Source organism: Rutidosis leptorrhynchoides, chromosome 7 (genome assembly GCF_046630445.1).
Source record: "Rutidosis leptorrhynchoides isolate AG116_Rl617_1_P2 chromosome 7, CSIRO_AGI_Rlap_v1, whole genome shotgun sequence".
Taxonomy (NCBI): Eukaryota; Viridiplantae; Streptophyta; class Magnoliopsida; order Asterales; family Asteraceae; genus Rutidosis; species Rutidosis leptorrhynchoides.
In genome coordinates, this window is record NC_092339.1 from 381,261,095 (window position 1) to 381,287,885 (window position 26,791).

The following is a 26,791-nucleotide window of genomic DNA, read 5'->3' on the forward strand; positions in this document are numbered from 1 at the left end:
ACAAGATATTAAATTGTACGCAAGGACGTTCGAAAATCCGAAACCGGGACCAGAGTCAACTCTTAACGCTCGACGCAACGGACTAAAAATTACAAGTTAACTATGTATATAAATATAATATAATATATATTTAATTATATTAATTATATATATATATTATATTTATAAATAAAAACCGTCGGCAGAGAAAGACTCCAAGGGACTGAGCTGTAATTTCATTCTCCGCGACTCGCGGAGTTTGAAGGCAAAAATGCCGCGAGTCGCGGAGCCCCAAAATGAAATTCTGCCTATAAAGCCAACCGAATTCTGATCGTAAAAATCATCTTTTTCTTCCTCATTCATACGTAAAATTTATATTTATATTTATAATTTATATTTTAATTTTAATTATAATTCTAATAATAAGGGTATGTTAGCGAATGTTGTAAGGGTGTAAGTTGAAATTCTGTCCGTGTAACGCTACGCTATTTTTAATCATTGTAAGTTATGTTCAACCTTTTTACATTAATGTCTCGTAGCTAAGTTATTATTATGCTTATTTAAAACGAAGTAATCATGATGTTGGGCTAATTACTAAAATTGGGTAATTGGGCTTTGTACCATAATTGGGGTTTGGACAAAAGAACGACACTTGTGGAAATTAGACTATGGGCTATTAATGGGCTTTATATTTGTTTAACTAAATGAAAGTTTGTTAATGTTAATATAAAGATTTACAATTGAGCGTCCCTATAAATTACCATATACACTCGATCGGACACGATGGGCGGGGTATTTATATGTACGAATAATCGTTCATTTAACCGGACACGGGAATGGATTAATAGCCACTAGAATAATTAAAACAGGGGTGAAATTACATTCAAGGGTAATTGGTGTAATTGCTAACAAAGTAGTAAAACCTTGGTTTACACGCAGTTGATAACCTGGTGTATTCATTAAACAAAGTATTAAAACCTTGTTACAATTCGAATCCCCAATTAGTTGGAATATTTAACTTCGGGTATAAGGATAATTTGACGAGGACACTTTCACTTTATATTTATGACTGATGGACTGTTATGGACAAAAACCAGACGGACATATTAAATAATCCAGGACAAAGGACAATTAACCCATGGGCATAAAACTAAAATCAACACGTCAAACATCATGATTACGGAAGTTTAAATAAGCATAATTCTTTTATTTCATATTTAATTTCCTTTATTTTATATTTAATTGCACTTCTAATTATCGCACTTTATTTATTGTTATTGTATTTAATCGCACTTTTAATTATCGTACTTTTTAATTATCGCAAGTTTATTTTATCGCACTTTTATTATTCGCAATTTCATTTATCGTTATTTACTTCACGCTTTAAATTAAGTCTTTTATTTATTTAATATTTTACATTTGGTTTTAACTGCGACTAAAGTTTTAAAATCGACAAACCGGTCATTAAACGGTAAAAACCCCCCTTTATAATAATAATATTACTTATATATATATATATTTGTATTTTTATAAAAGTAAACTAATATAGCGTTGAGCTTTGTTTAAAAAAGATTCCATGTGGAACGAACCGGACTTACTAAAAACTACACTACTGTACGATTAGGTACACTGCCTATAAGTGTTGTAGCAAGGTTTAAGTATATCCATTCTATAAATAAATAAATATCTTGTGTAAAATTGTAGCATATTTAATAGTTTTTCCTAGTAAAATATAAACTATTTCGTATACCTTAGCTTTGACATCAGTCCCCTTCATACTCCGATGTAATCGGATTATCGTGAGAGGGGGTAACATGTTGTTTGAGTTTTTTGCTTTGAGATGATGGTGGCGTTTAGTACGGCCGTTTCGTGGAACTAGGTTTCAATAGGGGAGATTTAGTGTGTGTTTGATAGATGCTGAATGGTGCCATTCAGCACTGAATGCTGAATCGGTCAGCATTCAATGTGTTTGATTTGGATTAAATAACACCTCTGAACTGAATCAAATCCTCAGAATCGTTCAGCACTCTCACCCATTCTGAACCACACGCACTTTCGTTCAGCGTCATAATTCCAGAGATACCCCAACTCCAGTATCTTTAACATTTACTCCATTATTGATCTTCTTCCTCCATTTTTCTTCTAAACCAATTATTTACAACTCAGCAATACACACATATTTATCCCCTCAAACTAGGGCTTTCTCCTTTTTCCATTTGAACTGCTACCCCCAAAATCAATGTGGTAATTGCCAAACACAAGCAACAATATCAATCAATTAGTAAAAGTAAGCGTACAAAACCTGGGATATCAGTTGACGAAGACGAAGATCTCGAGTGAATTTACAAGATTTGAGATGAATGAAGTAATAGGACGAAAAATGGATTGCGTTGTTATTGATTGTCTTGTTACAAAAAATTACAAAGATCTCAAATTAATTTTGTGTATTGTAATTGATTGTGTGCAAAACGAAGATGGAAAAGCGAGTTCATGTTTTTGGGCAATGAAAAAAGCAAGTACAAAGGATAAGAACAATATTTTGGGGCAATGAAATTCTGGGCAAAACGAAAGTGACACTTTATGTCATAAAGTATTACTGCATGTTTCTAAACTACGATAAATAATTACTAATTAATATTAATAATATTAATATTAATATTTATGATAATGATAATATAAAAGTAATAACTATATGTAATATATATGTATAATCCATGTATCGGATCTTATATGTTGATTAAAATGTTTTGGAGATCATTTTTTTAGCATCATATTTATGGGATATATGATATATTAGGGTAAAATGGTAATTTGATATCATCAAGAGTGTTGTTTCAGAACTCTTATCAAACAGCGAACTTTTAATCAGAACTACATGATTCAGAGCTTTTGAACCATTCAGAACTCTGAATCATTCAGTGCTGAATCATTCAGTTTTATCAAACACACCCTTAGATGTTAGATCGACAATTGGAATTGTTTGCTTCTCTTGTTTGGTTCCTTTTCCGGAAGATGCAGCTGACTTGGATTCTGGGCTTGTTAATAGCCTATTAATTAGTGCCTTTGGGTCAGCCTTGCTATCTACTTCGTCAATCTTCATTTTCAATTGGAAAAGAGTTGCAAGTAATGTGTAAAGTGGTAAAAGTTGATTGAAAATTTGAGTAACAGAGAAGCGAGTAGGGAATTTGTGATTTTGGATCACAATATATATAGGCGAAGCAATTGGTTGTGTTAATTATCTGTTGTGATAATTCAAACGGTAATATTTTCGACAAAAACGGTAACTTTGTTTGCTATAACGGTAACAAAGGCAAAGCGAAAAATGTTTTAATGCGGATAATGGTCAAGTTAACTGCGAATTTTTAGAGTTTATCATGATACATTTATTTCGCAAAATGTATCATAATAAACTGGGGGACTTGATCATATACATAGCATTGTATATGTATGTTTTATTAGCTAAGGGCTAGAAGCAGAAGCTATGCGAGCTATGGCCAAAAGGTTTGGAATATTAGCTTAAAATAAAGATAGCAGGTCAGTTTCCGCGCTAATAAAAGACTGCGGGACATTTCGCCAAGTTTTCGCGGATAATTAAGCAATTCGCAGACCGCAGATATTTCGAATCAAAATAATCATCAAACATCACATCCTTCATCTTATTATTGCACTCAATCCTTAATTAAGTGATAACTTGATATAGGATTATTCTCTCTTTCTCGTTACTCATATTCATTTCTACGAACACTGAAAGGACCAGTTATAGCTCAACAAGCACTAAACACATAAGCTATGAGCTCTCAAATTACTCTAAAATCAGTTGGTAGTAGAGAGAGACACTCATGAGCTTATATGTTGGTCATGACATTTATATCCAACCAATGTGGGATTGGGTTTGCACTCAACAAACACAACGTAAATGTGTAAGGAATTGAGAGGGAGGTGAAATAAAAAAAAAAAAAAAAAATGATAATAAAATTATAGTGGATGTACAAATTGGAGGTGAAAGTATCATATCATCTTAATTGTTTAGTTGTATATTGTATATTAACATAGACTGTGGGCTAAATAAATAGAGAGATGATATTTCTAACTATGTTATTGATAAATCCATCAATTTTTGTTGCTACTTTCAGTAATACCTTTCAATAAATTGTACTACTATACTTCGTAAAAAAATTGTCTAACACGTTACTAAGGGTAATTAAGTCAATTTCAGTGGAATAAAAAAGCGAGTTATATAACCGGGCACCGGCGATTTTTTTTTTATATGTAAAAGTCTCAAATCCAAATCCCTTTGTTTAGATAATCGATCCATATAGTTTGAAACCCTAGGCAATCGCCGGTAAGAGTTGAGTCAAGCGTAACTTGATCGTGGTGATGGGAGGTCACGGAGGTCTGAATATTCTCCCTCAGAAGCGATGGAACGTTTACAATTTTGACAATCGTGAAAAAGTTCGCAAAGATGAAGAAGAAGCCGCCAAAGAGGAACAACTCAAACGCGAACAATCTCGCAAACGCGACACCGAATATCGAATCGAACAGTTAAGGCAGGCACGCGGCTTGGCATCTTCGTCTTCTTCACGCCAATCCACGACAACTGTGGCAGTTGCCGAACCACCTGTAGTGGAAGAACCGAAAGCAGCCGAAGAGCCTAAAAAATCGAGACACATTAATCTGTTTGAAGGAATTAAGATATTTGATCCAATTCATATTGATAATAATAGCAATAATAAAAGGAAATCATTATCAGGGGGTGATGATGAGAAAAGAAAAGGGGGATTTAAGAAGAAGAAGAAGAAAGAGGAGGTACCTGTGATTTTGCCTGAAGATGAGAAATATAGGTTAGGTTATGGTCTTGCTGGTAAAGGTGTTAAGTTACCTTGGTACGCGGTTAAGAATAATGATAAACAATCAATCAAAGCAGGTGGATTGATTGATGATGATGATGATGATGATGATAACTGTAATTCAGAAAAAGTTGCAACTGCAAATAATACAGAAAAGAAAAAGAAGAGTGTTGAACAACTTAGAGAAGAAAGGTTGAAGAGAGAGGCTGTAGAAAAGGAAAGAGTAAGAGCTTTGCTTCTTCAACAATCACGCAAGGAGCCCAGGGCATTCGTTCATAGTGATCGACAACGTGTTGGTGGCGGATATGTAACAAGGTAAACCAAATTGGTTTATCACTTTCACTCCTCTTTTTATTATGATTCTAATTCTAATTCTAATTCTAATGTGATGATGTTACTTTGTTTGTAAACAATAGTATAATTATTGTTGTGAATATTTGATGTGCTTTTTTTGCTCATCTTAAAGTGTTACGAAACTTTAGATTAAACGGATAAGGTTCTACATGTTCATGCTAACCGGGTTGGTTTATCCAAACTTTAGATAGAAAAGATGAATGCCCCCAAGTCAATTGAAGATGTAACATCATCTTATTGAAAATTATAAGTATTGACAACACATGGATTGTGGGTTCTATTGAAGCTTATTTACACGTCATTAATTTATGACAAATTTATGAACTACTTGGTTTAGATAGTAGCTCATTACCAGTGTTCAGTGTGATGCACATATGTACGAAAATTCAGGTGTATGTTAATGGATAAGATTACCCTCAAAATCTTTGAAGACTTTGACTAATATCTCATTAAATGCTATTCACACAAAACTGATTATTTTATTTGTGTGAAAGGATCACATTTAAACTATGAGATGAATTAAAAACATTTTTCAGATGAAAGTCATATATAGATATATAGACGGGTTGTATAAGTTTGAGGTGGAAATTTCGGCCCATTAAGCTATCAAATGGTTTCATTTATGACTAGCAATATTTTATGGCTTACATCTTCATCTGTAGATAGTTAAGCAATTTTCATTAAGCTAGTAAACTGACCTGACTGAGTTTGCAACCAATTCTAAGCTCCAAATAAACAAACATCAGGACGTGTTTCGTTACCCTAACCGACCATCCAATTTATAGTTTGACTTAGGGGTCTTCATTTATTTTTCCGACCCTATTAGCCACCAATCCAAATGGATTTTGGTTGATTAGGTGTGAGTTAGTTTGATGTGGATCGTGTATTCGGTTTCACCTGATCACATAAACTAGTTTATGGTTCAGTTATGGCGTTGTCATTTATATTTCAGGACCTACCTGAATCATTATACTTTCATGTTTTTAAGGTAGGCTTACTTGAATCATTATATCAACAGGTTAACCACTTTAAAATTGACATTTCTTATAATCGTATGCAAAGTCCATAATCGACAATCAACTAGTCATTAACCATGTATATTCAACTTCATCCGGAACAACGTTTTTGTATATCACTTTGTTTGGTTTTCTTCCTAGCTAAACACGTGTTCTAGTTGTTTTTCCCTTAACACTCTAGTTCCTGGATTCCAAGTTTTGACATATTTTGCAGAATTTATTGTCCTTGCTCAGTTTTTTCTTCAAAACCAATCTTTTGACAGTCATGATAACTGAGCTAGAAATAATATGTCTCATAAATTTATGGATTGACAAAAAAGGTGGAGAATGCACTTAAGGTGCTAGATATTTCTGCTTTTAGTGACACAATATTGAGTAATGACAAGCATCAGGCATGATCCATGGTGATCTTGACAAGAATAAAAAAGAAAATGAGTAATTTGTATTATTTCTACTGAGATTATTGATAACTTAGATATTATAACTGCAAGTTTCTTCGTATATAACTGATTCCATATTAGTGCACATCTCATCATAGTTATCTGTAAGCATTCACTCGAGAACTTTGGCTTTGTAATTCTTGAATTGATTAGGGCACCCTTATAGAAAACGCCCTTATATCATATAAAAGGAGATCGACTTCATTGCTCTGCTGTTCTTTTAAAGGAATTTCAATCCACTATCTGGAACATCATTGATGATGTTAATGGACTTTTCTGAATTTCAGATGTGCATTATCGTTTATCTATGCTTTATAAGTGGTAAAAGTAATATGTTAATAGACGATAACTGGCAGAAAGTAATTCGGAGTAGTATTTTCAGTTTTACCCTTTATTGACTTGCAAGAAAAATGATTTGAATGCAAAGAATAAGAGAAAAGCATTGTGTCAATGATAGATGATGATGATGATGATGATTAACATGTTTGTTACTTGTACTTGCAGGAGGTAATCAGTGTGATGAATACTCGAGTATGGGCTCTTGCATTTAAGCCTGTAATTGCTTCAGTTTGAGTCTGTGAAAACTGGTTTCTCGTTATATGCATGCCCTGTAAGTGTCTCAGTGGTCAATTAAGGGCTAGAGATATTTGCCTAAAAGCCTCATGCTCATATTTGTTTGTGTAACAAGCTCTTTATGGTTCTGGATTTAGTTGGCCTTTTCAAGCTTGGAGTATTTTGATGTAGTCTTTCTTTTAGTTGTACGTAAATTGGGGCTTGTACTCATCAGAGCTCGTTGAATATTCACAAAATATTACTCCGTATTTGTATAATCAATTAAATATATAATATTAATTTAAAAAGTTGTTCGTGTGCATTTATGGAGTATTTAGACGTCTTAATGTATGTAGTATTACTTTTAGTTGTACATAAATTGGGGCTTGTGCTCATCATCAGAACTAGTTGTTTTTGCCTTCAACTAATGACAATCACAATGCAACCAACACATAATACTTCCAAATTGCCGTCTCCCTCCTATTACCAGACACTCAACTATAAACCTAAATATATATTACTAATTTGCAAGTGTGATTCCCAATTTTAATGCTCAGAATATAAAAACCCAGTCCAGTGCTAAGTGCTAACATCACTTATCTGACTGCATATGCGATCCACATGTTTACTATGCTTAATAAGCAACAAACCCATATGTTTTATCAATCAACAATATGCATGATGAAGATGGGTGCCACAAAATGCAAGACAAAGAATTGTTAACGCCAAAGCTCTCCACATACTGACAACATACTATACTATCATGTGCGTATGTAGACAAACACAAGTTCTTAAAGCGAAATGATCACATTCTCATGACCAAAAAGGAGCAACTGAGCCAGAAAAAAAAGAAGAATGTAGCATGAATAACGTTTATGGCAACTAATTGAACTACAAATTAATTGCAAACAGTACAACATTGCATGAACTGTCCTTAGGTGCAGTGCTATACGCTATACATGTAATACTTTCAAGTGTTACGGATACGATAATACACTCCTACCCACACACATACAGAAAAAAAAGCCATAGTTTATTTCTTAGCTTCCAACACACCATGCATCTTTATACATGTGAAATAACTTTAGTGTGATATACGTATGCTCATCAAGTTAAGTAACTAACATTACATTACATTTTGTTAATATAACGTAAAATAATTCAGATTATCATTATATTGGAGATGAATAACTATGGTTTCAATCTTTCCAACAGCTTATGGGCTTCAATAAATCCACCTAGTGGTCCCAAAGATGAGTATTTCAACCTTCTCCACCTAATTTTCATGTTTGGATATTAAACTGGTAAGTAAATTGCGATCATCAGAAGAAAAATAAATGATAATAGATAAAAATTCATGAAACAAAGTGTATAAGCACACCTGGGTACATATGGAAGTGCCAAACAATGAAGGTGCAGATGGTTTACACTGTTGAATGGAGGTTGATGAAAACCAAATCTGTTTCAAATATAACAACAACTGCATGTAATTTAATTATATCCACATTTTTTATATGTAGATAAACTCTTTACTCTGTAATTAAACTGGTCAATTAGTAATTCGTAGGATTAGATATATCTAAGGTAGTAAAAACCAACAAAGTCTCCATATTAGGAGTAAGCAATTTGCACATCAATTTTTAGACAAATAAACATTATAAAGATGTAAAGATATGGGCATTTAATTTGGACACTCATATCATAAGTTAACTATAATTAATATAATGTTTAGCATTTAAAATTAGTTTTATTATGGAATATGGAATGGAATGGGTACCTGCACTGAATTGAATCAGGTGCATCTCTGCTTAACAGCATCTGCCCCACATTTATCATGTGACTGACTTGAAATGAAGATAAACCGAAATTAAACATTAAATAACCAAAATTGATTGAATAATAATAAAACATTAAAACTAATATGCGGCTAGATTAGTTTACAGCTTCCTTACAAGAAAGGGAAAAAAATGAATACCCAAAGTATAGTCTTCTGTCCTGCGTCGAAGGTCGTTGACAGTTGCAATGTGTTCAACAGGAATCACCAAATAATGCCTATCAACAATCATTGTATATATTTTATCCAATGTGTCAATTCACATAATAAACAAACAATACCTAATGGATAGAAGATACAAGTAGAAATTGTTTTGGTATTTTCAGATTACTGGGATAATAAGCTTCTCTTTGGGTCAATAACTAGCTACTCGCGCAAACATACACAAACCTTTCACACCGACAATGGTCGAGAATATTCAATATTATAACACCACTTTGGGTCAATACCTAGCTACTCGCGCAATCATTCATTTTAGAGTTCGTGTGCCAATACACCCATCAATGTGTGTACCAAAGTATTTGAGAGGAAGGTTGTCTAGACATCATTTCATCCTATAAATCGAATGCCATCCAAAACCTTGTTGTCTTTCTAAACTTCGGTTTATGTGCTTTAAAACTATTACCCATATTTACTATCTCATTCGTTTTGCCTCAAGTATTTGCCTATTTGGTAGTTCGCAGTGTCTTAATGGGTCAATTTAAACTTTCCTCATGGGCACACATATGTGATTTCATTGGTTACTCACCAACTCAAAAGGGTTATAAATGTTATTCTCCAACTCTTAAACGTGTTTGTCTCAAAATATGAGCCATTTTTCATACTTTACGCATAGGTCAACTAAGGGAGACGACTTGGGTAAATACCCTTGTTTTCTCTATGCGAACAAGAAAATGTACCCGATTGTGAATCTGACTACGAACCAACTCTACCTGATCTGATATAGGTTCTGACCAAAATTTCATCCTTGTTCCACACATATGACCAGATTAAACTTAGAAACATAATCAAGGTCCAATAATTGCTTCAGAAACACTAATAGTGTGTTTATTCCCATCAGAATCAGATTATCTAACGATACGACAATTTACTATCTACTCAACCTTGCACAGAATTCAATCTAGACTGGGTTGATGTTTCACTTATGATTCCAATAAACACTGAAGATATCCTATGGACCCATAAGACCTTGCAATTGCGCTTAGGAGGGGGACCCACTAACGAACACTAGGCAAGGTTAGTGGCTTGTGGATCTACTCACACATTTGGTCTTTACTCTTGACTACAATAAGACATTTGCTTCGCTTGCAAAACTGAAAATACGTAAAAATCCTACTCTCATTGGCTCAAAACTGAACACAGGTAGAAAATCCTAATCTATATCAACTTGACATAAAAAATAATGTCTATAAGAATGTCAATGACTCGATTTTTATAATTAAATGATTTAATTTAATTTATGTTTGACTGATTGTTATAATCATGGGATTGTCTGTTATAATGTTTTCTTATATCAGCTTTTCATCAGTCTAGCATATATATACATGTATTATTCAATAAAAAAAAAAATTAGCACAACTTATATCTCAATCTCTTTTATACACAGCACTCACAACATAAAATGAGCTTTACCCACCAGCCCTGCTTAACTGCTACAGTAGTATTTAATTTCCAATGTGTTGTATATAATTTATGATGATGCTTATTAAGACAGACTTCAAGTACTAAACTTCATATCTCCCCCTCCTAACCACCACAATAAGAATGGAATCTAGTAATTTCCAAGCACATCATATATATATATATATATATATATATATATATATATATATATATATATATATATATATATATATAAAATGAGAGTGTTCTCATAAATATATAAAATGAGAACATGGGTATAAATGTAATTTTTACAATCCTATTTCTTAGGCTTAAACTCATAAAATTTATTAATTTTCATATATTCACGTTGCATTCATAATTTCTATGTATACTTTTAAGATCAACAGCCCATTTTTAACAAATGCTACGTATATGGCTTGTTCATTAATTATGATCGGTATGCATCCATCGTTCATCTTAAAAAAGTTATTTAGCATCCCTTTAACGAATTAACTACCAGTTAGGATTCAAAATCTCCCCTGTTGATCTTTTTCAATTACCATCGTGATGCATCCCTTTTACTCGCGACGATCCGGACGAAAACACAGGCCGGTTGGATGAAGGATTACTTTTGTTAATTCATAAAAATACATCCAATGGGTATTTTCACTATTTTGTATGTAAAACAGATCTATACGGAGTAATATTCAATCAGTTAATGTACTCGTGGCTGTTAAAAAAAAATGTGCTCGTCTATTGCTTCTGTGTTTACAAATATAAAAGAGAAGGATGCCCAAAAAATAAGTCTTTTCTATTTTTATAAAATTACCCAGTACATGGATACATCTATTCGATTTAATAATAATAACGATGCATCAATCGATACTATTTAACACTTATATTTATGGATCACCAGAACATAAAATTACTTGCATCCAAACTTACTTCTCTGTTATAAATCATGCCACTTTGCCCGCATGAATGTATAGGAAAAGATTTTAACGGTTAGCGATACATGCAAAAAATAAGGAATATTTTGATATTGTATATGGAACTCCATTAAAATTAAATGAGAGTTCCGGGAATTATGCTAAATACGTCTTTCATACCACAATTTAGAGAGAGAGAGAGATAGGTGGTTATAGGATACAAAGTGGATGAGATGTTTAAGGGTGCAATTTTCCACATATGCCCTTTTTCTTTATTTTTAATTTTAAATACTCTTAAAATTTCTAACCATTGATCAAAAGCATTGATGGTCTAGATTAGTTCTCAGCATTTATATAAATGAGAACATTCTCACTTGATCACATTTATATATATATATATATATATATATATATATATATATATATATATATATTAGTTCTTGTTCAAGACAAATTAAAAACATGAAATTTTAGATTAACTGCATCCAATGTTAAATCAAAGTAAATATTTGATAAGATAGTGATAGTGAAGATTAGAGAAATTGGTGTATGATTGTTGATTGGATTATTATTAGGGTAATACAAATAAGAGAGTTGTAAGTGGGTAGCAACCAACCAACCTAAAGGCAGAAGGATTAATGTCCTGAAACGCAACAACCTTGTCATCCTACGCTCACAATTACATAACAGTAGTAAATTTAATCATGAAACTAACATATAATATTAAAATAAATAAATGATCAAGAATTGAATTGAATTGAATATAATGAAGTAGTTAGAAAGAGGAATCAGTGACTGACTGTGTGAATGAGTGTAGTTGTAGTTGAAGAACGAGCAATCTGACAAAAGATGCAGGAGGATCCGGCCGCCATCATCTTACGGATCCTCTTCTCCTTATTCTTGTGTTTTCTGTTTCTGCTTACCAATACCAAACGAAATGAAACCATTTATTAATATTAATTTATTAACATTAAAATATTAATTTATTAATAATCTATTCATAGTTTTAGTTTCATTATTAGGTTAATTCTTTTATTAAAAAAAATCAAAAGATAAAAGAAAAAAAATATAAGTATGGTGAGTGATTTATTAATTTAAATAATTTTGAATTAGAATTAAATCTTATTAATTAATTAATTATTATTTAATCTTATTAATAATTATTTTAATTATTAAAATTAAATAACTTTGAATTATTTTAATTAATTATTTTGAATTGAGTACGAACGTATGAAAGTTAGGTAGACGGAAACTAATTTTTAAATTTATATTTTAATTTATACTTTTAAAATAAAATAACAATCAATATTATCTCTTATGATTGGATGTAGATTGTTTAATATGCATTTTAGGTGTTTAATGAAATGTTCAACTGACGAATTTTTAGTCGGACTCTGTGATTATATTCAGACTTTGTGATTCCGTAAGTCATTAAATTAAATGAATTTAGCATTTACGTTCACTTAATACAACATATCATAAAATTGTTTCTTTTAAACAGACCCGTATTTTACTAGTTAATATTTAAGTTGATTCGTTTAAACAAACACGTGGTTCAACGGTCATTTCACTAGTTAATATTTAATACAACAATAATACGTATTAAATATTAATATGTATTAAATATTTCACTAGTTAATATTTAATACGTATTAAATATTAATACAACAATAATACTCGATTCATGAGTGTGAACTGTGAGGTATGGAAAACGGGTCGTAGATTCATCGTTAATCATCTATTTTAGAACAAAGGTTACTCAAATTCAATCGATATTTAATATTCAATTATTTAATAGTATTAATATTAAATTTTTAATATTTTAATTTAGTGACAGTGATGATATGGTTTATCAGCTCCAAGCCCTAGTATTTGGCGTCGGCCGTTATTGAAGCAAAGTACCGTTTTAAGAATGAGCAGTAGTAGTAATAATGGTGTTATGTTTCAGCTAAAGGTGGATCCCCTAACAGGTAATTCAGAATGGTTAGTCATTCAAGAAGATGAAGATGAACAAGAACAAACAGAGATTAATCATCCGTTGCAGCAGCAGCAGCAGCCAATGCTTGCGACGACTGGTTACCTGGATATGCTTAATGATGCCGCAAGAAACAAATCATATCGTAACGCCATTCATTCTACACTTTCCAAGCTTCAACTTCACTCTCCTCATGTTCTTGATATCGGGTGATTACTACTTTATTTATCATTTAAATCTAAATAAAAATAAAATCATCCTTTTTTTTTTTTTTGTTCTAAGTGCTTGTTAGTATATTTCAATTTTTCCATCTATTAATAATATTACACAACATGGATCTTTTCTGTATACATAAATATGTAACTGCAATATATGGTTGCTCATCATCTCAAATTATATGCAAACTGTTTTCAGCACAATTTATAAAAGCCACTAGTTAGGACTAGAAGTTGGAGACTAACTAATTGTACTTTGACTAAATTTGACTTTCAATGTGTTTGATCTGCTTTGATCGATTTTGACTATATGAATACGAATTTGAACCAATAAATCCGATTTTAACCGACTACACTTCAACCGAAATTAACCATCACAAGATAGCGCAGTGGTTAGTTGGCCCTGAGTTCCTTGCAAGAGGTCTCAGGTTCAAATCCTGCCTAGGATGAATATATTGTGGTGGCCGGGGAAGGGTTGGAAACAGTCAGAGAGTAAGCCTGCTCGGCTGCATACATTAGAGTATGTGGTCGGATTACTCGCCCTCCCGAGTAGCCCGAACAGGGAGAACCTTCTACCTTACCTACAATTCAACCGAAAAAATCACTCAAATTCGGAGAATATTCGAATTACTTTAAAATCCCGCCTATTAGGGGGACTAGCCAGATTAGTCGGGGGACTTTTACAACCATGCATATGATACAAATTGGCCCTATTTGTGTCAATTCTACAGCTAATGGGGTGTTAGAGATCCCTCTATTACATAAATACGCACGATCATGCTTACTTTTTAAAACTGTTTGATTTTGCTTATCTGCTATCAGAATAAGCAAGTACTAAACACTCTCTCAGTTTTACTTACTTCATTTTAGATCTGGAACTGGCTTGCTATCCATGATGGCCGCACAGGCTCTCGACTCATCATCATCATCTAAGGCAATGGTCACGGCTTGTGAATCATACCTTCCTATGGTCAAATTAATGAAGAAGGTTTTACGTGCAAATAATATGGACTCTAAAATACGTGTTCTTTATAGTAGATCAGACGAACTTCAAGTTGGTGTTGATATTGCTTCTCGTGCCAATGTTCTAGTAAGTATAACGCCTTTGACTATCATCAAACTTCCATTTTTAGTAAATAACCAACTAATGAACAAACATATATATATATATATATATACATATATATATATATATATATATATATATATATATATATATATATATATGGCAACTCATTAGGTTAGTGAAATACTGGACTCTGAACTCCTCAGTGAAGGCCTCATCCCTACTCTTCGACATGCACATGATAACCTGCTCGTTGATAATTATCAAACTGTGCCTTACAGAGCAACTACTTATGGCCAGGTGTCGTGTGTTTATTCTTTGTTTTATCCTTTATAAAGGCGAGATCATTAACATTTCGTTGTTTTTTTTTTTTTTTGAATTATATATCCAGCTGGTAGAGAGCACATATTTATGGAAGCTGCATGATCTAATTAACAATGAAGCAAATGCAGGAGACGGGATCCATCTTGTTCCAAAAGGGAAGGAGACTATTTTAGGAGTCAAACCACAACAACACCCTATGCATTGTGATGCAATTGCTGACGAAATTCGACTGGTATTCATAATCTTACCTTCTTCTTCATTGTCATCGTTATTATTCTATTGTGAATTTTAATTATCTACTCAGTGTAGTATTTATCCAGCTGTCAGAACCTTTCAAGATCTTTGAATTTGAGTTTTCGAAACGCCCAAACAGTCATGGAAAAACTCAGGTGCATATAAAGGCAACTAATGATGGTACCGTTCATGCTGTTGTTTCATGGTATAGAAAAATTTGACTTCTCGTTTCTCATATAATATGATTTAATTCTGTCTTTCATTGTTATTATTAATATTAATATTTTTATTATTTTGTTTATTTATTTTTGTTAGTGTATGTTTATAGGTGGGTCCTTCAGCTTGATGATGAAGGGAAGATCTTTTACTCCACAGCCCCTAAATGGATTGGTCCACTCTGTGAGCTGACTTAATATGGCGTCAATCATAATATATGCATTTTATTTTTTATTTTTTAAATTTTTTAGCTTCATTTTACTTTTTAGGTCTATAAAATTGTAGTGTGACAAATGTAGGTACTAGGGATTGGTGTGATCACTGGAAACAGTGTGTGTGGTTTAGTAAAGGGAAAGGTTTTTCAGTTAGCAAAAACGAGGAGGTTTGCATGGATGCTACTCATACAGATATTAGCATCTCGTATGAATTTAAGGCGCACGAATCACACGAATTTAACGTGCAAGAATCACACATAACTCTCTCCCCTGAAAGAATTGCAATCTATGGTGATAACTTATGGCGAGTCTCCATGTTAAAAGCTATAAGCTATGCTGTAATTCCTCTCACTCTCATTATATATATAGATTTATGTATGTATGTACATGATGAAGGTGGATGTGCTAATTAAATGTAATGTGATTGCAGTTAAAAGGGAAAGAGTCTCCTTTATGTGTTATTACAGACGATAGTGTTTTTTTAGCAGTTGCGTTTGCCCATCTTTCAAAGTTATCTCAAATAATAGCGTTGTTTCCTGGTCTTCGGGACAAGGGTTTACAATACTTGCAAGATGTTGCTGATGAAAATGGTTACTCAATGGATCGGGTACAAGTTATAAATAGTAGGAAACAATTGACGATGAATGATACTCATAAAAAAAAGGTTACTTCACATTCTGAAATTGTGTTTTTGTCGAGTGTAGTAACTTTCAATACCCGTCATTAGTTTATTTAACACATGACTTATATTAAGGCTTATATTACTTGATAGAAAAAATTAGATTTGTATGCATACTGATATGTTGTGTAATAAATTTACAGGTTGATCTGTTGATAGCTGAGCCGTTTTACTTTGGTGCTGAGGGGATGCTCCCTTGGCATGGCTTGCAGTTTTGGTAATTTGGATTAAAATTGTACATGTACCAACTATCAAATATGCTGAACAAATTAAATTAAATTAAATTAAATTAAATTAAATAAATCATTATAAAAGCCTATACATAAACTGATTATTGACTTATTCTTCTTTTTAGATTGATATCCTCAGGCATTAGAACCTTAGATTCAGACTTGTACATTCCAGATGATTTTTATACTGCTATTTGGATGTTGTTTTCTTATGTATAGAACAAATAGTGGAGAAAAATATTTTGGCTTTTTTGAAGGAAACTTGCTCATTTAATTATTTCTAAATAGAAATATCTAGTTAAAAGTCTATTTTGATGCTTATTTTGATTTGATGTTATGTTCTGTATTCAGAGCAAAAAACTGAGTATTGGATTTTGCAGTTCATTGTCAACTAAGCTCGAATGGGAATGAGTGAATGTAATAGGCTTTGTTAATAAGGGATATAATGGTAAATAATCAATTATAAAAATCTTACTGTGTTTCAAATGTGTAATCTAAATATTTGGGTATATTTTGCAATGTTTTAGATTTAAGAGTGGCATATTAAGCTAGGTATATATATATATATATATATATATATATATATATATATATATATATATATATATATATATATATATACATATATCAATATATGATATTTTGATGTTTACCGATGACTTTATATATGAAACTTTTCCATATTATTTGACCAAAATGCAAAATTTAGAATGGGTAAGTTTTATCTTTTGAAGGGTTGAAATTTGAGACTAGGTTTTTGTACAAAATATATAATTTAGCTGAGTGTTGTTTCTGATTTTTGAAATGAGATGTGAAGGAGCAAAAGAACGATGCTTGATTCCATGTTATCTGAAGATGTGTGCATAATGCCTTGCAAAGGGATTCTGAAGGCCTGTGCAATGTCTCTCCCGGTAATTTAAGCAACTATGCCTCTGCAAATACGGATTACATATCCCATCGTCAAACATGCTTTCCCAAGAATTTGTTATAAAATTTTGAGTTTTATCTGTATAATCTTATATAGATTAATTAATATATATTTCTAATTTCTAATTTTTTCTACTTTTGGCTAGGATCTTTGGAGGAGTCGTCGTGCCCTGGATAACGTGGAAGGGTTTGATCACACAATGGTGAACTCAACTTTAGGAGCATGCGGTGGCATGTCATCCTCGAGTGAAATTCCTTGTTTACCCATCTTTATTTGGCAATGTGGAGAGATTAAGGTAACCTTCTACCATCTTTAAACACACCTTTGTAACTAATAAAACTAAATTATCTTTTATTTATTGATGTAACCAAGTTGGAATCATTTCAGAAACTCAGTGATACATTCACTATTATGGAGTTTAATTTTATGAAGCCGTTGAGTTCATGCCATGCGAAAGCTAAGGTACCAACTTCATATATCTTTTTTCTAATTTGGCTCTGTTGCTTCTACATAATGACATTCACATTTATTAATTTAATGTATATGTGCGTGTAATAATTAAGAAAAAACTGTTGTAGGTTGAGTTTGTGGAGTCAGGAGTGTGCCATGGGTTTGCACTTTGGATAGATTGGGTGATGGATTCAACTAACGATATCATTGTGTCAACTGGACCAGGTTTCACCTCATCCAAACAACTCTTAACATGAATATGCATTAATTAATGTTAATGAAATATATGAAACACATTATTATTATTTTTATTATTATTATTATTTTTTTTTATCATGACATGATTATTATTATTAAGTGCACCAAAGTGAAATTTATAGTGTTTATATAGAACTTTTAAAACATGTATTGCATGTATCCAACTTCTGACTGTTGCTGTTTTATGACGTGTCCTCTATATAGTAAAAAAAAAAAAAAAAACTACGGACAAATAGCAATAATCCTCGAAACTTGGATACACATGTACAATACAAATATTGGAAGTTTTATACATAACAAGGTGGTGCACTTAACCCTATTATTATGATTATGATGATGATGAGTAATAAATATATGTGAGATTTGTGACGTTATGATGACAGATCAACGGTATTGGAAGCAAGGTGTGAAGCTTTTGTCGGAGCCTTTAGTAGTTGGAAACAATGAGAATGTGAATGGAATCTGTTCAACGGTTGTTAATGCATTTTTTGATTCATCCAGTGGTGACCTTTTAGTTAGTTAGTTAATTAGTTAGTGCATAACATTTGCAATATGATCGCACCACCTGGGTCAACCCGCAAAGAGATATTGGTTAAATTACAACTCATAGCGATGGTTTGTGGCTCTTCAGGGCGTATAACTAAAGAAATGATTTTCCCTAATATACTCTGGGACACTTTATCCCATGTTGTAATGTCATGATTCTAATTTTGTAACTTTGTAGCTCTCAGCTTTTTATCTTTCCTTTAAAGTTAAATTAAACTAAAATTAAAAAAATAATAATAATAAATTAAAGTAGTATGACTATATCAGCTGCAACTCATTTTTGTTAGGTGATAAAACTTATCTTATACTCCAGTTTGTTTGGATATTTTAATTAAGTTCTTTAACTTTGTAATGAACTTTTGATTCTCTATGCATTCTTTCTTAAGGATACAACTGGAGATGTAAACTAGTCGAATCCGGGTTTGGCTTGTTCAAATGTAATAGACCTAAGTTCGACTCCTTTTGAGCTTAATATATTAAACTTGAGCTTGACTTGTTTGCTATTATATATGTTTGTTCGAGTTCAATTCGTTTATAATATAAAATATAAAATAATTATAATTATTGGGGTATATAAATGAAAAGTTCGTTTAGACTTGCGAGTTTCTTCGAGTTTCATATAAGAAGCTTAAATATGTTTACTACTCCGTAAAAGATCTCGAGTATATTCAAGTTTGGGCTTGTGGTCGTCTACGCTCTTGCACCGCACTCTTTGAGAGTTAAGCGCACTCTTTGTGAGTTGAGCTTGAATAGCTTGTGAGAATAGCATGGCTAACTTGTATGGTAAGGTACGAATTTGGATAGTAATAGTAAAGTACATAAAATTAAAAATCAAATAAAATGATTAATAATTAAAGGAGCCGGAACTTGTCATAGTCGTTTCTTCTTAATTTAGACATTGTTCTTTCCCCTACACTTGAAATAATAACGCCAGACAATTATTTTCATCATATCGTGATTGAATAACCACTTTTATCTACTGGCATCATGTACACACAATATATTTATCTTGTTTGCAAGTCTTGTATGTCTCTTGGTAGGGCCTACTAATGAGAAGTCATAATCAAAGCCATTTAAAACATTATCAACCCCTGTTGCAGTACCTATCTTCTATCTATATGTGACAATTTAAAATAAAGATAAACAAAAACCATCTTATAATTATTCTTCACAGTGTTTTTGGTCCTTCCAAAGGCGCCAAAACTATATTAATACTACGACCTACATATACACTGTACATCACAAATACATACACATATATACACTCATGCCGGGAAAGTTAAATAGATATTGTATACATCTAATTTTATATGACAAACACCTTGTAATACAAATATTGTTTTTTTCACCAATTTTTTTCTTCAAAGCATCCACTATATAAAGTGATATACTACTTATTAATAGTGTTTAAGATAAAGTTTTGTAAGATTAAAATCAACTCGTATTTTGCTGTTTTATTAATTATATCAACAACTAATTATAAGAATCGTTGTAAAATAGTCAATAAATTAATTTTGTAGCAAAAAAAAAAAAAAAAAAAAAAAAAAAAAAAAAATCAAAGAATAGTACTTTTAGGTGTTTATCCTATAAGTTTAGGTGTATAAGTTCATTTAATTTTCTTCATTCAATTTTTGAAGTATAAATTAATGTAATTAGATGGTCTAAATATAGATATGTCTAATTCGTATGTCTAAAACTAAACCTAAAAGATTGATTCTTCACTGCATCAATATTAAAAAAAAAGAGGTTTGAGAGAGATTGTTTTGGATATAGTTTCAGTTTACTTTTCTCTTACAAGCACACTCTTTATTTTTTACTTCAGAATAGAGGGATCTCTTTACTCTATGCGTGAGGATTGTGGAACGAATCTCTTTAATCTTAGTAGAGAATTCCTTTTCTTTTATACCTTGCATTCACGGAATTAAGTATTAAGAATTATTATTATTTTATTATTAAATTGTTGATTCACATAACTTGCACGTATATTTAAACACACTTCACTCAACTCAACCTATATATGAAACAGGATTACATTATCTTGAATCTTGCAAAATAAGGTATGGGGTTTCACTTGGTAGTCTTAGGGTTGTCTAAGCTCCATGGTGGTCCGTTATTGGGCCACATGGCATGGCCATTCATATTAAAACTATTGTTGAAGCCTTTTCAAGATGTTATCATATCTATGGCACAAGATACATCACTTTTTCTGTTTCAAATAAATGTGATCATCAATAATAACAACAGTGGTGACAATACGAGGAGGAGAAGATGGGAGCGTATTCTCAGATTAACGCGTCAACGGTGGTGGTGGTGGTGGTGGTGGTTACCGATTAATAATAATCGTAATCGTAATCTTAATGATAATGTTGATGGTGGCCGTGATCAAACCATCATGCCTTTTGCTAACTATGACCGGACCTTGCAAGCACTCTCGATTGTAGCCTTCTGATCCAACGGTTCATGTATGCTTCACTTTTATCATCTTCTTCACTTTTATCATCTTCTTTACTTTATTATATATAGAATAAATTGCTTTATCTTTATGTATTCTTTGAGAACAAAAACAAATTTCACAGCTATATTCCCAATGCAAGAGATGGGGGCCTGTGGGGTGGTACTTCATTGTCGTTTCTTACAAACCCCTGTATCATTTTGATTTTAATTATTATCTTGTTTGGGCCTGTCAATTTTGGGTCTCGCGGCATTTTTGTTCGTCAATGGGCTTCTGATCCCAATTAACGGTGGGCTTTATGGGACAAAAGGAGCTTAAGTACAAATATCCAGTGGACCTTGTATCGAATGGGTTCATAAGCCCAGTCAATAGTGGGTTCCGTTTGTCAATTAGGTGCTTCGTTTGTTTCGTTGTGTCTTTCAATTTTCTGTCATTTATTTTGAGCTCAAAAGCCTCTTGCAATGTAATTCGCTTTTTCTTCATCGTTCCGATTTCGCCAAAAAAATAAATATTATTATTATTATCTTGTCCTCGTAGTTATTAAAAGGTGACAGAAAATTAAAATTTCTAATTCGCTGTCATAATGGAGTATACATTTTCAAATTAACCTTAGCATCAAATCTATCCATATCCATATCCATATCCATCATAATATCCGATATTTCGCGCCTAGCTCAGTGTACTTCTCATGGTGTTAAAAAAACATATATATATATATATATATATATATATATATATATATATATATATATATATATATATATATATATATATATATATATATATATATTTTGGAAAAAAAAACTCCAACACCCATTACACATATATCTACAATAATTTACAAATATATCCACACGAAGAATTGAACTCTCAACCTTATAGTTTTTTTTAGAACAATTATATATATATATATATATATATATATATATATATATATATATATATATATATATATATATATATATATATATATATATATATATATATATATATATATATATATTAAAAAATCACCCTCTAGCAAGAAGCTAGGAAAGTCAATAATTTTTTTTGAACGGCGAATTTGCATCAGCGGATCATTTATTTCAACGACTCTCATCATTTGCACCTACACACGCTAGAAGGAAACTCCTACCCGGGTTGCTTGACAACTAATCGCAGGACCTGGGTTGCTTGGCAACTAATCGCAGAAAATTGAAGAGAAAACCTTATGCCCCCAGGAATTGAACCCGGGGTTGCTTGGCAACTAATCGCAGGACGTGGGTTGCTTGGCAACTAATCGCATAAAATTGAAGAGAAAATCTTCTGCCCCCAGGAATTGAACCCGGGTTGCTTGGCAGCTAATCGCGGACCCTTCTACTCTGAGGCTTGATACCGTTGAAGCAAACGTTCGTAGGTGAAAGCCAACTATTACAATGATTTAATGAGCTATGAGTTCAAAGAAACATTACATTTTCTTCTACTAGTATACCACAAAAATGAAGTAAAACAAATAGAGTCAAAAATCAAATCTTTCTTCATACGGGGTTGTGAAATATACCGTTCATATCGATTATAAACGTTTCATATTAATTGGTTTCGTTGCGAGGTTTTAACCTCTATATGAGACGTTTTTCAAAGACTGCATTCGATTTTTAAAACAAACCATAACCTTTATTTTATCGATGAAGGTTTAAAAAGCATCACGAAGATTATCAAATAATGATAATCTATAATATAGCGTTTACACACGACCATTTCATAATGGTTTACAATAATATTACACAACAACTTAAGTCTCCGAATGCAGTTTTTAAACAATATTATACAAGCATGCAGACTCCATTTCCTGTCTTTATTTAGCATGCAATAGCGGAAGCTCTTAATAATCACCTGAGAATAAACATGCTTTAAACGTCAACAAAAATGTTGGTGAGTTATAGGTTTAATCTTTATCGTAAATCATAATAATAATAGGCCACAAGATTTCAATTATAACCGCACACGTAACTCGTGTACAAAATAATACGCGTAACCCGCGAATTAAAAAACATTCATATGGTGAACACCTGGTAACCGACATTAACAAAAATGCATCTAGAATATCCCCATCATTCCGGGATTCTCATCGGACATGATAAAATCGAAGTACTAAAGCATCCGTAACCCGAATGGGGTTTGTTCGGCCCAATAGAACTATCTTTAGGATTCGCGTCAATTAGGGTTTCTGTTCCCTAATTCTTAGATTACCTGACTAAAAGGGGTGATATTCGATTTGATAATCCAACTATAGAATGTAGTTTCAAGTACTTGTGCCTATTTTGTGAAACATTTATAAAACTGCATGTATTCTCATCCCGAAAATATTTGTTAGTAAAAATGGGACTATAATTCACTTTCACGTATTTTCAGTTCGTCGGAAAATAAGACTTGGCCACGGGTCGATTCACGAACCTATAACAAACATATACACATATATCAAAGTATGATCGAAATATATTCACAACATATTTTATTACGTTTTAACGATTTAAATTTGTTAAGTTAACAGTCTAACGTTAGTAGTCCACAATTAGTTGTCCACAGTTAGTAGTACATAAATAAATCAATATATATTATCTCGAATCAATCCACGACCCAGTGTATACAAGTCTCAGACTCGATCACAACTCAAGGTATATATATTATTTTAGAATCAACCTCAACCCTGTATAGCTAACTCGAGCATTACCGCATATAGAGTGTCTATGGTTATTCCAAATAATATATATAGATGACGTCGATATGATATGTCAAAATATTGTATACGTGTCTATGGTCTATCAAGATTACATAATATATGTTAGAATACATGTAGAATACAATATAAGTTAGTTAAGTTATGGTTAGTATAGATTTGTTACAAAGTTTCACGTAGCTAAAACTAGTAAAAATATCCAATTTTGTTTTACCCATAATTTCTTCATTTTAAATCCGTTTTGAGTGAATCAAATTTCTATGGTTTCATATCGAACCAAAGATTACTAATCTAAACAAAAAAAGTATAGGTTTATAGTCAGAAATATAAGTTACAAGTCATTTTTGTAAGAGGTAGTCATTTCAGTCGAAAGAACGACGTCTTGATGACCATTTTGAAAAAACATACATCCACTTTGAGTTTAACCATGATTTTTGGGTATAGTTTCATGTTCATAAGAAATATCATTTTCCCAGAAGAACAACTTTTAAATCAAAGTTTATCATAGTTTTTAATTATCTAACTCAAAACAGCCTCCGGTTTCACTACGACGGCGTATGTCCGGTTTTACGGTGTTCTTCGTGTTTCCAGTTTTTAAATCATTAAGTTAGCATATCATATAGATATAGAACATGTGTTTAGTTGATTTTTAAAAGTTAAGTTAGAAGGATTAACTTTGTTTTCGAACAAGTTTAGAATTAACTAAACTATGTTCTAGTGATTACAAGTTTAAATCTTCGAATAAGATATATATATATATATATATATATATATATATATATATATATATATATATATATATATATATATATATATATATATATATATATATATATATATATATATATGAATCGAATGATATTATGAACATCATTACTACCTCAAGTATAGTAGGTAAACCTACTGGAAGTGATAAGAAATGATCTAGCTTCAAAGGATCTTGGATGGCTTGAAAGTTCTTGAAGTAGAATCATGACACGAAACAAATTCAAGTAAGATTTCTACTCGAATTAAGATTGTTATAGTTATAGAAATTGAATCAAAGTTTGAATATGAACATTAACTTGGATTAGAATGATAACCTACTGTAAATAACAAAGGTTTCTTGATCTTGTATGATTACTTGGAATGGATTATAAAGCTTGGAAGTAGACTTGCAAACTTGAAAGTGTTCTTGATGTGTTCTTGAGTAGTTGTTTTGGAAGTTGATCTAGGTTAGGATTTTTGAACTAGATTGAGCTAGATTTTGATGAAAATGATGAAGAACACTTAGAACATAATGAGAGAACAAGAGAGAGATCAATTTGATGCATGGAAGTTGAAAATGAAAGTGTGTATGTGTGTGTTCTTCCACGTGAATTAGGCATTTGCATATAAGGTTCCATTAGTTTGTAATTTTGTGAGATATTTCATGCTAGATGTTAAATGATGGTTCCCACATGTTTAGGTGACTCACTAAGGCTGCTAAGAGCTGATCATTGAAATGTATATACCAATAGTAAATACATCTAGAAGCTGTGTATTGTACGAGTACAAATACGGGTGCATACTAGTAGAATTGTTGATGAAATCGAATGAGAATGTAATTGTGACCAACTTTGATAAGTATGAGTGTTTTGATATGTGTCTTGAATTCTTCCAAAAGTGTATTGATACATCTTAATACACTACATGTATATGCATTCTGATAGTGCTCCAAATGAACATATATTTAGGCGCAATATCCTTCCAATATGTAAAGTTTTCAGTTGCAATTGTTCTATTTTCAAGTAATATTTGTTTAAATAAATAAATGCGAAGACGAAAGAAGAAAACGACGATTTGAAGACGCAAATGACCAAAAAGCTCAAATGTACAAGATACAATCCAAGTGGTTCAAGTTATTGATGAATAACGTCTAAAAATGACAAGAGTACAAGCCGCGAAACGCAAAGTACAAGATATCTAAGCGTACAAAAGGACGTTCAAAAATCCAAAACCGAGACATGAACCAACTATCAACGTACGACTCAACGGAGCTAAAATTACAAGTCAACTATGCACAAGAATATAATATAATATATAGTTAATTATATATATATATATATATATATATATATATATATATATATATATATATATATATATATATATATATATATATATATTCAGCAGCCCACGTTTTGTATTTATTGGATGTGCTGGAATTCGAACCTCCGCAATCGCGGAGCTCCAAGGCACAAAATTACCACGATCGTGGAGCAGTCTGTCACAAAAATGCCTATAAAAGCCAGCCTTCTGATCGACGAAATGAACACCAGATTGATTAATTCAATCTTTTCTTTCTCTCTATATTTATAATTTATATTTATATTATAATTATAATTTTAATTTAAGTTAATAATAATAAGGTTATTGTAAGAAATGTTTTACGGGTTTTAAAGTCGAAACTCTGTTCGTGTAACGCTACGCGATAAATAATCACTGTAAGCTATGTTCTTCCGTTTTAAATTAATGTATCGTAACTAAGTTATTATTATGCTTATTTGAGCCGAAGTAATCGTGATGTTAGACTAAATATTAAAGACGGGGTTATTGGAATTTGTACCATAATTAGGGTTTGGACAAAAGACCGACACTTGTGGACATTGGACTATTGACTATTAATAGATGGGGGTATTGTCTAATCGAATGACAACTCATTAGAATCTGTCGAACCTATCTTCAAATTAGTTAATCTAATAATTATTAA

The 26,791-nt window shown here is 31.8% G+C and overlaps 3 protein-coding genes across 3 annotated transcripts; 2 read left to right on the forward strand and 1 right to left on the reverse strand.

Moving 5' to 3' along the window:
* The first annotated feature begins 4,301 nt into the window (after positions 1–4,301).
* Positions 4,302–7,433, forward strand: LOC139860565 (uncharacterized). Its single transcript, XM_071849315.1, has 6 exons — positions 4,302–5,133; positions 6,133–6,198; positions 6,517–6,588; positions 6,924–6,995; positions 7,141–7,191; positions 7,347–7,433. The coding sequence occupies exons 1-6, from the start codon at positions 4,357–4,359 to the stop codon at positions 7,431–7,433; spliced, it is 1,125 nt and encodes a 374-aa protein (XP_071705416.1). The 5' UTR covers positions 4,302–4,356.
* Positions 7,434–8,369: 936 nt separating this feature from the next.
* LOC139858625 (bifunctional adenosine 5'-phosphosulfate phosphorylase/adenylylsulfatase HINT4) lies at positions 8,370–12,431 on the reverse strand. Its single transcript, XM_071847459.1, has 6 exons — positions 12,357–12,431; positions 12,177–12,223; positions 9,164–9,240; positions 8,966–9,032; positions 8,570–8,647; positions 8,370–8,464 (listed from the first exon to the last, which is right to left on the reverse strand). The coding sequence occupies exons 1-6, from the start codon at positions 12,429–12,431 to the stop codon at positions 8,380–8,382; spliced, it is 429 nt and encodes a 142-aa protein (XP_071703560.1). The 3' UTR covers positions 8,370–8,379.
* Positions 12,432–13,468: 1,037 nt separating this feature from the next.
* LOC139860566 (protein arginine N-methyltransferase 7) lies at positions 13,469–18,869 on the forward strand. Its single transcript, XM_071849316.1, has 14 exons — positions 13,469–13,740; positions 14,617–14,836; positions 14,987–15,112; positions 15,204–15,368; positions 15,457–15,575; positions 15,699–15,769; positions 15,886–16,139; positions 16,232–16,465; positions 16,624–16,697; positions 17,528–17,621; positions 17,784–17,933; positions 18,026–18,100; positions 18,217–18,313; positions 18,730–18,869. The coding sequence occupies exons 1-14, from the start codon at positions 13,469–13,471 to the stop codon at positions 18,867–18,869; spliced, it is 2,091 nt and encodes a 696-aa protein (XP_071705417.1).
* Positions 18,870–26,791: the final 7,922 nt, after the last annotated feature.